Below are 13,850 nucleotides of genomic sequence, written 5' to 3' on the forward strand. Positions count from 1 at the left end.
CCCCCCCTCCCCCATACACACGCAAACATTCGTCGGGTGCGCCAACAACGATTCCGCACATGTTACATATCGCCGCCAACATCGGAAGGAGATCAATAATTTTAGGGCCATTATTACTGAAAACATTAAACTGATGACCCGTAAAAGCTTTTAAAGCGTCGCCTATGGACAATTTTGGGTGTGGTCGTTTTTGCAATTTTGTGGGTGTGCGCAATTTTAAAGCTTGACATGTTTGGTGTCTATTTACCCGACGTGACCGTGTCTTTTATATTTTACCAAAAAATTGGGGTGATAATAAATGTTTCATAACATTTCATTGGGAAACAGGTTTTTTTTAAACAAAATTTAGGGTACTTTTTTTGTTATATATTAAAAAATAAAAACCGCAGTGGTGAATAAATACCACCAAAAGAAAGCTCTATCTGTCCCCAAAAAATAGTATGAAATTAATTTCAGTACAGCGTTGCATGACTGAATAAATGTCAGTCAAAGTGCCGCAGCGCTGAATATTGAAAAATGTCCTGGCCAGGAAGGGGGTGTAACACCCTGGTCTTCAAGTGGTTAATCACAAATAATACACAAACCGAAAAATTATAAGTTTTTCCTCATTTTCTTTTGAATCAATCCAGAAATATTAACAGGACTTTAATTTTTTAATTCAAAGCAACCCCATTAACGTTCATAAACACATTAGTACATTCTATATAATGTAGGCCAATGTGGTGCTTATGCTTAAACACACTCGCTAACTGACCACAAGGTGGCACTATATACAGTTACTTACACACTTTTAACCAGTCCCAACGCATTTCCCATCTATCCAACATTTCAGCTCTTCTTTCTGCTAGTTGTTCAAGTTTTTCTTTTACCTAAAAAAAGAAGAGGAATGCAATACGATAAAGGTGCATCGTACTCTAAAAAGACCATAAATATTCATATATTCACACATTTGTGATCCCACAATAAACATTTTATAAAAGAATATTCTTGCGCAGTCTGTATTCCCTTGACCCAAAGTATGTTGGATTGTGTTGTGCATTTTCAATACTACAGCAGGCCCTGGGTGGTTAGTAGAAGGTTGGGGGCATTGCCACTAGATAAACTTTGCCGTTTATGTTGTCATCAATGTGCACCTCAAAAGATCCCTTTATTGTCCTGCCCTACTTGGCCTAGACCCATTGAGACTTCCCGCAAAAAAGACTCAGTGACAAATATACTCACTACTGTAATATCCTTTTTTGCCAAGAGGCAAGCAAAAAAAACCCAAATTTAATTTTCCTTTTACCTTTCTTTACCTTAAATGTATCTACTTTAGACATATTATGTGGGGAAAACATTTAGTGCCAGTAGAAAAAGTTCAGTAAAAGCAGTTCATTGGAGTGAATAACTGAAATCCGCAGGAGGAGTACTATGACCAAATTTCAGGCATCCCAACTCTCCCGGACGCTCCGGGAGTCTCCGGGAGAGAAACACTTTCTCCCAGAAAGGTTTACTCTGCTTGAGCAGAGTAAACCTTTCCCTGCTCTGTTATAAGGACAGATGGGCAGGTATTTCTCACAGTGCCCATTACTCTTAAAATGGCCATACATGCTGTGCCGCCCCAATGGGGCACAGAATATGTTATTAGCATTGTTAGTAGATGAGAATTTATATAGATTGTTTCTCTATACCATTTTCTATGGACGTTTTATATAGTAAGTTATATGCTGCCATCTAGTGACCCTTTGTGGTAATGCACTTGTTTTTCATGTTCCTTTTGCTGAGATCGATGACACATTTCCCCTTTGTATATGCCCCACCCTTCTTCCTGGGTCAGTACTTCCTGTGTCATGGCCACAGCTAACAGGCCACATGTAACAGGGACACGTGCATTCTGCACAGTATGCTAGGAAAGGCATCATCATTTGACCACATAATAGTGAAAACCATCCATCTGCTGTATCCTGTTGTCTGATGTACAGAATAAAGCAACCTTTGTGGATGAAACGGTATTGGTGAGTTCAGCTATCTGACAATGAATGTCCTCAGTGATTGAATCTGCTTATACAGGCCAGGCATAGAGGTCTTAACAAGGGATAAGTCACTAGCACAACAATCGGAGTCAGAATAGTCAAAAGATGTATAGAATTTATACAGCCACATGGTCACACAAGCTTACTGCACTTCATGTGAATGTTGAAAACTGTTTCTCTACATTGAACTGTGTTACCCCACCTGTCTAACCTGCTGTTCGTCTTCTTAAAGAGACAGTACCATTTTTTGCAAAAAAACGTGAAAAATGTCTAGACAAGGCTCTGAACACTCTTTTATGGCCGAACCAACACAGATATATCATGCCTCTGAACCCGCAGACGTACGGGGAGCAGATTCTGCAGACATTGCCGAACAGAGTGTAAGACCCGGACGCACAATAAAACCGACACAGAAGATCAGAGAAAACTATGAAGCCACTAGAGATGAGTTCTCCAGCAATCTGTCAGACCTATGGGACAGAACTTCACAATGCATGTCAGTTTTGTCACACTTTAATGATCAACCAGCTGAATTAAGAGACTCTATAGATCACCTGTCTGCAGCGTATGAAAGCTATCAGCGGCTGTTTGCAAAATATTCAGCTTTCTTGCAGGACTGTAATATAGAGGACTCTTCAGCAGAACTGACCAGGGCGGATGCACTGAACCAACAAAGGGATCTCTTAGTGCAAAATGCTCAGTATAATGCAGAACTCCGCATTGCTCAACTGCAGGAGACCAGATCTCACAGATCCACATCAACCAAGCACACTGCATCTTCTTCTAGATCCTCTCGCTCCAGAAGTTCAACATTAAGCGACAAGGTAATGGAGGCCCGTGCTGATGCGGAATCAAAAAAGGTGCAAAGCTCCTTTACCAGAAAGGAAGCAGAGGTAGAAGTACAGAGGGCAGCTCGCCATGCAGAGATGGTAGCTCAACATGCAGAGATGGAAGCCCAGAGCAAAGCTCGCCATGCAGAGATGGAAGCCCAGGGCAAGGCTCTTCAAGCACAAATGGCTGCTCAACAAGCAGAGGCAGATTCCCAATTAAAAATTCTGCAAATGGAAAAGGAAGAAGCAGCTTCCCTAGCAAGGCTGAAAGTCCTTGAACAAGCAATGGGACAAAGTACTAATTCAGACTGCCTTATTCCAGCAGAACTGGAAGATCCAATTGAACACACCAGTGAATATGTGCTAAGGCATAATGTTTGCAACGATACAGAGTCATCTCCTGTACCTCTTACTAACAACACTGTTCTGGCTCTCAACACAGAGACCTCTCAGCTTCAAATGCGTGAGCCTCTTCAAATCCACAACACACGTGCATCTACGCAGCAAATCGCATCACCTCCTGCTGACAACAAGGTGACTTCCAGTGACGAGCCGCAGCTCAAGCCACGGCCAGCTGAAGCCTTAGAGACTGCACCAAAGTTAAACGCTCGTGCAACATCATTTTATCCTGGTAAACCTCACCCTTCTTTACCAGAGAACTTTCACACCCAAGGGGTTCCACAAGTTACTTTGGCACCAAAGAGTGAGAGATCAGACATGGCTGACTTTGCCAGATATATGGTACGCCGTGAGCTCATTAACACTAGCCTCCCAAGGTATGATGACTGTCCCGAGAGCTACAGGGCCCGGAGATCAACCTTCAAGGCTGCTATTGCTGATCTCAACCTTACTACCAAGGAGGAACTTGATTTGCTCATAAAGTGGCTGGGGCCAGAATCTGCAGATCGTGTTAAAAGACTGAGAACAGTACATGTTGACCACCCAGATGCAGGTCTTGTTGCTGCATGGGCAAGACTTGAGCAAGCCTATGGTAGCTCAGAAGCCATAGAAAGCGCTCTATTCAAGAGACTGCAAAACTTCCCAAAAATAGGGAACAAAGACTATCGCAAGCTCCAAGATCTAAGTGACCTCCTCATGGAGCTAGAGTTGGCTGTAACGTCCCTCCGCTCCGTGCCGCGTCCAGTCTGAGTTCCAGAGTGGAACGCATCAGACGCTGAAACCGCCGGAGCGTTCCTCCCCCAATAGGGGAGGTACTATGCGTCCCACGCTGGAACGCGGAAGTGCGCCGCGGCCGCGCGACGTCACGGCCGCGGCCTATTTAAACTTGATCTAAACGCTGCAGGGTGTTCACTATTGGGTTTCTCATGCCCCAAAGAACCAGGAACCTCGCATAACAGGCAGACTGCTCACCAGGACCACAGGGAGGACTACCCTACACCTCTAAATGTGATCCGAGACCTTGCTGACCCCAGCACCTAAAGCGCAAGTACCCGGGAGTCCTCTGGGCTTACTACATGGAACATGTGGCTGCAATAACCTATTGTATTGTGATATCTGTCTCCACTTATATCTGGACTGCCTAAACCTATAGTAGTGTGAGATCTGTATGCACTCATATATGGACTGCCTAAACCTATAGTATTGAGAGATCTGTATGCACTTATATATGGACTGTCTGAACCTATAGTATTGTGATATCAATAGCCTCTATATAAGGACTGCCTAAACCTGAGTAGTGTGAAGTCTATACCGGTCATATAAGGACTACCAACACTAAGGGTATTAATTGAGCTACTTCTGGTTCCAAAAAACCTCCTAATATATATGGAGGCTTAATCAAACTGCCAAAAGAAGGACCTTATAAATCCAGGTGGGGTTATGAACTAATAACTCCATCTCATTAGTTTCTTATTTTGTTTTTGCTATTACGGCTCATGATGCAAGAACCCCAAACTCTCCGCCACTGATTGAGAGTGACGCCTGGGGTTCGTGACTGATTGCCGTTTAGATACCCAACCGAGAAACCTTGGTTCCGCAGTTGTGATCCACTTCAGGTTATAGGAACCCCAGCGGGTGTGACATTGGCAAAGACAGACCCACGTCTACCTGGACTAAGTTTCCTGGACACTGCTCATGGTGTCAATCCAGTGGTGTCTAAACTGCCATATGGCCTGCAAGAGAGATGGGCGCAAAAGTGCTCAAGGTACAAAAGAGACTATAACGTATCTTTTCCTCCGTTTTTGCAGGTTCATCAGTGATCAAGCCTAGATGAGAAACGATCCCAGCTTCAGCTTCAGTGAACCCAACTTGCCTGCTTCATCATCATCATCATCATCAAGGTATGATAAACACAGCAGCTAAACACAGACTTTCATAGAGCAATATCTGTTAAAAAGGCAGACATCTCACCACCCGTATACTCACCTGCATACCAGAGTGATTCGGATGATAGAGATAAAGATCCTAATTGTCAGTGCCCTATTCACAAGAAGCCTCACCCTCTTAAGAAATGTCGTGAGCTGAGGGCAAAGACTTTTCAAGAGCGCTGAGAGATTCTCCAGAAACTTGTAGTATGTTACAGGTGCTGTGCTTCTTATAGTCATTTTGCTAAAGACTGTAAAGTTGTCATCAAGTGCACAGAATGCAGTAGCGACAGACACGTTACAGCTATGCATCCTAGCCCACCTTCAGACAATCCACAGCAGCCTCCTACCTCCAACCCTCTATCAAATCATGGCGGGATCAATGCCAGACGGGGAGTGTACAGCCCCAATGGGGCACAGAATATGTTATAAGTAGGGATGCACCGATACCGATACAAGCATCGGTATCGGCGGCGATACCGAGTATTTGCATGAGTACTCGTACTCGTGCAAATACTCCGATACATAAAACATGTACCTGTGCCGCGTCCGCCATCTTCAGGGACCCGAATCAGGGTTTTATATTATAAAATTCTTATAATATAAAGCCCGGTATGCAGAACTGGATATAGCTGTGCCACACTACAGAGTGTTCATGTTCTTCATAATATTAAGAAACTGACCTAAAATCATGATTTTGTATTGCTTTAGAAAAAATGTGACCTGTCCCTTTAAGAAAAAGTATCGGTAATTGGTATCGGCGAGTACTTGAAAAAAAGTATCGGTACTCGTACTCGGCCTTAAAAAAGTGGTATCGGTGCATCCCTAGTTATTAGCATTGTTAGTAGATGAGAATATATATAGATTGTTTCTCTATACCATTTTCTATGGACGTTTTATATAGTAAGTTATATGCTGCCATCTAGTGACCCTTTGTGGTAATGCACTTGTTTTTCATGTTCCTTTTGCTGAGATCGATGACACATTTCCCCTTTGTATATGCCCCACCCTTCTTCCTGGGTCAGTACTTCCTGTGTCATGGCCACAGCTAACAGGCCACATGTAACAGGGACACGTGTATTCTGCACAGTACGCTAGGAAAGGCATCATCTTTTGACCACATAATAGTGAAAACCATCCATCTGCTGTATCCTGTTGTCTGATGTACAGAATAAAGCAACCTTTGTGGATGAAACGGTATTGGTGAGTTCAGCTATGTGACAATGAATGTCCTCAGTGATTGAAATCTGCTTATGCAGGCCAGGCATAGAGGTCTCAACAAGGGATAAGTCACTAGCACAACAATCAGAGTCAGAATACATGCTGCAAATTGTACAATTTCCTTTAAATTTACCAAAACTAAAACATAAAGCTCTACATAAACAAGTCATTCAGTTTATAATGAATCAACAACATATTATTGTTAAGATCTAAAGCAAATTATGCAATCAAATTTTAATGAATATGACCAGCTAAAGACATTTGCCAGTCTGGCACTGATTCTAGCATCCTGCTCTACTAAACAATACTACATACATTTCAAGGACAATATTGGTGACCAGCCTGACTTATTATACCTTTTCACTACCATCCCTGTACTTACCTCTTCTGAAACTGGGTGATTCTGAGCCAGTAATGATTCTCCAAGTTCTACACAGCTGGAATAACTTTTGTTCCTGGCTTCTATTTCAGCCCTCAGATCCTGGTGATATTTTATCAGAAATTCTACAGATGACACATCTCTGTAAAACATCAACGTTACATCAAAAAGTATTATTTCCTGAAAATGTGTGATCAATGTAACATTAGTGAGTAAACACCAGCATGTCAAGTGAAACAAAGTATCAAATCATAATAAAGCTGTGAGTGTAATATTAAGTATCTGGATCCTCTCTTTCCTTCCAGAAATTCAGGTTTATTTCATAACAACTAACAATTTCTTAAGTGATAGATGCAGAAGATGCAAGTTTAAACTTTCCCACCTGTGCAAACTGTTGGTGCTATATAAATCCTATATAATAATAATAATAATAAACTACCCATAGTAACCAGTCATAATTCCTCTTTCAGAGGTGTGAGTGTGGAAAATGTATATCTGGGTAGTATAGCATAATACACCTGGACCTGCCTATGGATATAAGCACATCCAAGTCAACACTTACAGAATGCTTCACTCAAAATTCCCGTTTAAAAGCTATTACCAAAATACCCAAATGCACATGCACACACACAAACACATACTACACTTCACATCTCTCCATTTTAGGGAGAATTCCATCAAATGTAGGTATTCATTTTCTTCTATAAAAAATATCACATAGAAACACTAAGAATGGCACATCATAGTATAATATTGCATGTATGAACCATCATACCTCACACATAGGACCTAGAAGACCCTACCAGCAAGCAGAAGAAGGATCACAGTCAGAACCTATAAGAATTCTGTTTGCACTTCACTGCCTGACTCTCTGAATTGTCCCATTTGCTTTGTTATGCTTTAAACAAATTAAGTTCCATTTATTGTCGATGTTGAAAAAGCCAGAGTCAATGGACAAAAGAATTGTTGGAATTATTACAGCGTATACTAATGTACTGTAATTTTTCTTTTGAGCTGTAGATGGCAGTATATTGCAATTTTAGTCTCTATGTGCATACTTATCTATGATACACAAGAAGTTTTTTTTTAATTTATGTTTTCTTCACAATGGTGTATGCATATGTGTAATGTTCTTCTAAGCAAGTAAAACTTAATTCAGCATTCCTCAAGATCTCAGTGCTTTTGTAACGCATTTAGCAGGGTACTTAGTTATAACCTGGTATGAACCACATCTGTGGATAGGCACTACTTCCTGCGCATCTCTTAGCTTCAAGGAACTATATGCAATCAGCTAATTAGGAGGATCTCAGAAGTACACAATGTAAACGCATGTGGGTATGTAATGAGATTATGCAAGTCCTGGGTAGGTATAAACAATCTGTATTACTTCATACAGGGTTGTGGAATTATCAAGCAACAGTACTTTTAGTTTATAGCAAGTGGTATTGCATCATACCCCTTACATGAGAGGGTTAGCACTCAGACTCAGCCAGTAACAGTCTGTATTGCTTCATACAGGAGAATAAGTTCTTTTTTTTTTTTTATAAATTCTGTTTTTATTCCAAGAATTTTTTTTTTCAAAAAATAGAAACAAAGGTACATAACACATAACATTGTCAAACTGTATGTAGTTACACAATCAAAGCATTGTACGTTGTCACAACACAATTTAACCACAGGAGTGCCCCTAACTTCATCCTGTCCTATATAAAAAGCGTGACATCTCTGGTGTGAGACCATGGCCGTCTCCATGGTGCGGCCAGGTATGGTGGGTCCTGTATGGTACTATGCAGGTATAGAGCCCTGTAATTAACCCACATCCTGATATGACAGGTATGATGTCAGGGGCCTATAGGTATAGAGAATAAGTTCTTGGTTTATAGCACACAGTATATCCCTGGGAACAGAGCGACTAGTAACCCCTCGCCAGAGATGTAACAGCATATAGTGGAATAATAGCAATAAGCAATTTAATAGATGGAGTACTTGCGGTTGGCTGCTCTGGAGTTGGAGGAAATGTTCCATAGATGAGAGTGGAGGAATCAGCTGAAGTGGGTCCAGGAAGATAAGGATTGCTGGGTTGTGTTGCAATCTGAGAGGCAGAGTAACATTGGTTCCCTCTGCTGGCAGGTTAATTGAGCTGAAGATCAAACTCTGATCATGCAGTCCTGGTGCTGAGGGTTTACTGTGCATTTGCAGTCAGGGAATGAGAAGGTGTGCTCAGATGAACTGCAGACTGGATGGAACAGATGGAGAGGTAGGCTGTGTGCAGGGAAATGCTAAGCGTCCATTACATTGCCTAGACACTGAGCATTTGAAAAGCTGCGGCTTTAGGAGGAGCAGCATGATGCTGCAGGTGTAGGCGGGGTTGGAGTCTGATCCCAAGGCGTGGCCAGGTAAGTCTGTTACAGCTTCATCTAAACACATAACCAATAAAATAACAAAAGCTGAAGTGAAAATATTTAAAAAGGTGTTTATCCAAGCTATGTTTTTCCTAATCTGCAATACCTTGCTAGAGGAAGCAGACAGGAAGGAAATCAGGTTACCACAGAGTTACCAATATTGGGTCACTGACAAATAATCAAGTTCCCTTGTAAAACCTAACTATTTAATACCTTTTCTTTGATAGTTCAAAGTATAAAATGTCTTCATATATAGAATTGACAGTTGTTTGTGTACATTAAGATCATGTCATAAGGGTGTCCTAACTAGATATGTTCATTTGAACAGTTACCTTGGCTTTTCCTGGGTTTCAATCTGTCTGATAATGCTTTCCATCCACAAAATCAAATCACGAACCATGCTGAAGAAACGGAACTTCTCAGCTGCGCTTATCAACTCTGTACGCCGTCCATCACTGGCATCCAGGAGAGCTTTCCAGGCTTCCACCACCTCTTTCTCTTTCTTCTGTATATCTGTTGCCTGATCTCCTGCATAGGCAGAGTACAGACGTGCTGCAGTATCTTGAAATCCCTGTACCTGCAAGGATATACAGTAGATAATATATGGTAAAATATGGTTTAAAGTTTGCCTGTGATTTTTCAGCAAACAATAACTACAAGTGGTATACATGTGTACTGATGCACTTGCAACTGATGTGTCAGGTTTGTCAGATGCTGGAGTTATACCAACTGACAGTAACTCAGGGAATGTATTAGTGAAATCTTTAATCTTAAATTCCTGTGTCTGCACACCCACTGTGTACCTTATGAGGGCATCCTATTCTTCATGCTGGATTATTTTATATGGCATAGACAATGCAATAGGATATGACAGAACACACAGTAATGGACTAAACCTTTAATTTGTTGACATAAACTCAAAAGATTTCTAAAAGATGTAAATGATCTATAGCCTTGGTTCTCAACTGGTGGATCGTGACCCAAAAGTGGGTCGCGACCCTGTGTTCAGTGGGTCACCACATGCCTTCCACTACACAAGGTGAGGGGCTGCTCTGCCTCCCTCAACGCAACACTGTAAGTTCTCATGCCAAGCAACCATTCAAAATATACTTCCTGGTGCAGAGTGTCAGCTTGAGGTGGGATTAGATGGGGCTATGGCCGTGAGGGAGCTCCATCCATACATGCATTGCTTATGGTACCGCAATGCCGGGCTTTCCATTGGAGTGTGACTTGGGTCACGACTTAATGACAAATGTGGGTCCTGAGGTTACACAGGTGAGAACCACTGATCTATAGATATGCACATACCTGTGACCCAATAAAATGGAAATCCCTCTCAAAGGCTGTATGTACTCTGTGCAGAGACTGTGCCGTATGTACATCCCCACCCAACTCCTCTGGTAGTTCTTTGTGCTTTTCCTCAATCAGGGTCAGGATTTCTGTGCCATCATAGAAGAACTTGTGGAGATCATAGGAGGCAGACAAGAGCTGCACACGAGTGTCAATCAGTTCCAGCAGGTCTGCCCAGCTCTCATTCAGGTTGTCCTTCCATTCTGCAATGGTTGCAGCCTCAGAATGTCCAGCATCAATCAGTTCTTCAATTAAGATATTCACATTGTCAATCCGCTCTTGGCCAGTCATTCCTGTCTCTTTGGCAAAATCACGAAATTTATCTCGGAGCACCTGCAAAACATTTAATGTAAAAAAAAATCAAGATGATACTACTATATACACAGATAAACCAATTTATTTATCACCATGCACTGCTGACTTCCATAGAAAATAATGAGACATTCTCCAGAGGATTGAGATACTCTCGAGGTGTAGCACAGTGGAAGAAATTAAGCTGGCCATACACCTATAGATTATATGCAGATTTTCTGTGGTCAGATGGAAAAAGTCAGATGGAAACAGATTCCTCCATCTATGCTAAACTGTGTGGATTGAGGAATCTCCCACTGGGCCAAGCTTTAGTATCTTGCTAGTCGGCACTGCTGGCTCTCAAAATACCTGAACAATGCCTGCATCCAATCAGATTGTTCAGGTATTTTGACTGCCAGCGGAGCTGACTAGCAAGATACTGAAGCTTGGCCCAGTGGGAGATTCCTCCATCCACACAGTTTAGCGTGGATGGAGGAATCTGTTGCACTTTTTCCATCTGACCAGAGAAAATCTGCAGATAATCTGTAGGTGTATGGCCAGCTTTAGGCTCCTGGTAGGCCACACCTATCAACTCTGGGTAAGCATCCATCTAGGGCACGTATATGGGAACTTATTTAGCTGAGGAATTTAAAGTAGCCGAGTTAGGGAATTTTTGTTTAGGTGGGACACCCTTCATAGTTTTGAACACTCAGTGAGGGGAATTTATCAGAACTGGAGCAGACAGAATCTGGAGCAGACAGAATCTGGAGCAGTTGCCCAAGGCAACCAATCAGCATTTATCTTTCATTTTCAAAGCTTAACTCAACAAACTCAAGAGAGAAGCTGATTGGTTACTATGGGCAACTGCTTCAGATTCTGTCTGCTCCAGTTTTGATCAATTCCCCCCAGTCTCTATTACCTATAAGAACGATTTCAGAGTGTGCTTACAGTCACGTGGTCTAAATCTTGACCCATCTCCTGGGATGAGGCTTTAATGTCTCTCTCTGCAATCCATTGCTCCAAGTCCTCCACTTCACGCCTTAGTTGAAACATATGATAGGTATTGTCCAAATTCCTCCTTCGTTCATCTGCCATGTCCCTCAGGGCTGTATACTGCTTCTCTAGATTGTCCTGGTGTCGGATTATCTGTTCACTGTAAGTAAAAGACAATATAAAACCCATCTTTGGCAGGGTGATAATGGCCATACAAAGGGTAATTAATTCTGATGTGATCTACAAATTGCATGATTCAGGTTCAGTTACTTTTTCTGTGTTTTTGTCTAAATTAGTAGGGATTAGTACTGTATAAAGGTTTTAGGCAGGTGTGAGAAAATGCTGTAAAGTAAGAACACTTTCAAAAATATATATTTGTATCAGTTAACACAATGCAAAGTGAGTGAACAGAAAAAAATCTAAATCAAATCAATATTTGGTGTGACTACCCTTTGGCTTCAAACCAGCATCAATTCTTAAGGTGGCCATACACTTTACATCCATCGCAAGACCTTAGTGCACTTCGATTTACGTGTTTTTGCTATCGAACACATCCCCGATCACTTCTCCCCAGCCGTGCGTTTCCAAAAGTTATGTAGACAAGAAACTTTTTGGATCTACAAACTCAACACTCTCGCTCCAACAGGGTTAAACGAGGAATTGGAAATTTTAACCGTTTCATAATTCTTTGAGGCCCACCGAAGGCCCTGGACACTCGATCAAATTGGCTCCGCCCCCTTATAGATGTTCGTGTCCATCAGCACGAACACAGGTCCCTCATAGGCTTCTACTATTAGTCCGAGCCGCATGCCTACACAGAAACAGGACCACTTGAGTGCTCTTGCCCCATCTCCCCGTTTCCTTTCTCATCCCCCTATGGATTTTAATTCCCACCATTGGCATTATCGACACTCTTATATTTTTAAATTCTACAATTTTTAAATTTTAATTATATCTATTAAAAAATTGTTTCATTCATTTTATACTTTTTACCATCTAGGCTCCAATTCACCCCCATAATCTTCACCTTTACACTATGAATACTGAATAGACTTCTCCCTATATAGTATATCCTTAATATAAGCCCCAAGCTATGAATCAACATATAATAGCCCCTTCTTGTATACACATCCATGCAGATATCCGTACGCAATACCTGGAGCCACAGCCTCGGCATATCATCACAGAACCTTTTAACTCTTTTTATTGCATGCCCTGCTCATCCCCGCTAGACCCAAGAGATCGTTCGTCATACTAAAGAGTATCATGCCGCTCTTAATTAATCACCCAGGGTTTCACTGTCCACACTTTTATTATATAACTAGCCATTGTTTTCGTTTCCCTTATACGCCTTAGTCACAGTCCTTCAATTATCCCCACATCTAAGGCACACACGGAATCCCCAGACTTACGTCGAGACCAAACAGCTGTCACTCACGACGGCGCCGCCTACCACCTCCAAACTCCGCCCAGCTGTCACATTTAAATCGGCGGTTTCCCGCCGCCGTTACACCATTCCTAATGAGCTTGACAAAGAGGTAACATCCTCGAAACGCGTTGCTCCCGAGCTTCCACCCACTACTTCACCAACCTGATCCTTCCTCACCTTACCACCATCCCGGCCGATTCTCCATCCTGCATCATCACCACGGCACGGACACTGGCCCAGACACGTCCATCTCACAGCCCGAGTTCCTCCACCCGCAGCTGCAGCCCAGCCTGACGTCAGTCCTCACATCACTGGCACTTCACATTGCTTCAGCGGGGACACGGACACACTGTCACATCCATCCGGTCCCGAGACCCACTTAAAGTAAGTGAACCATCTCCTCTTGCTTTCTCCACTGTGCTACTATCAGTTTCATAGTCCCCCTAGCCTTGCGCCCTCACGTTTGTTTTTTGTTTCACAAGTGCAGGCACTCCTCCTGTCTCTTAGGGCTGCAGGCGAGGTAGAGCTACAGCACCCTATTCCCTTGGCCCAATCCGAGAGCGCTGTTCGTATTATTTGTATGTGCTTTTCAAGACCTTAGTCTTGCGATGGTTGTAAA

The 13,850-nt window shown here is 42.3% G+C and overlaps 1 protein-coding gene across 1 annotated transcript in view; it reads right to left on the bottom strand.

Annotated features, from left to right (window-relative positions):
• Positions 1 to 13,850, bottom strand: part of LOC108796775 (spectrin beta chain, erythrocytic-like) — a 147,248-nt gene that overhangs the window by 33,921 nt on the left and 99,477 nt on the right. Inside the window, exons 24-28 of the mRNA XM_018568296.1 lie at positions 11,758 to 11,962; positions 10,477 to 10,851; positions 9,501 to 9,745; positions 6,770 to 6,908; positions 785 to 869 (exon numbers count right to left, since the gene is read on the bottom strand). Coding sequence (XP_018423798.1) covers positions 785 to 869; positions 6,770 to 6,908; positions 9,501 to 9,745; positions 10,477 to 10,851; positions 11,758 to 11,962 — 1,049 coding nt within the window. The remainder of the gene's footprint in view (positions 1 to 784; positions 870 to 6,769; positions 6,909 to 9,500; positions 9,746 to 10,476; positions 10,852 to 11,757; positions 11,963 to 13,850) is intronic.

This window comes from Nanorana parkeri, unplaced genomic scaffold, assembly GCF_000935625.1.
Source record: "Nanorana parkeri isolate BGI_ZX_2015 unplaced genomic scaffold, ASM93562v1 scaffold1168, whole genome shotgun sequence".
NCBI classification, from domain to species: Eukaryota; Metazoa; Chordata; class Amphibia; order Anura; family Dicroglossidae; genus Nanorana; species Nanorana parkeri.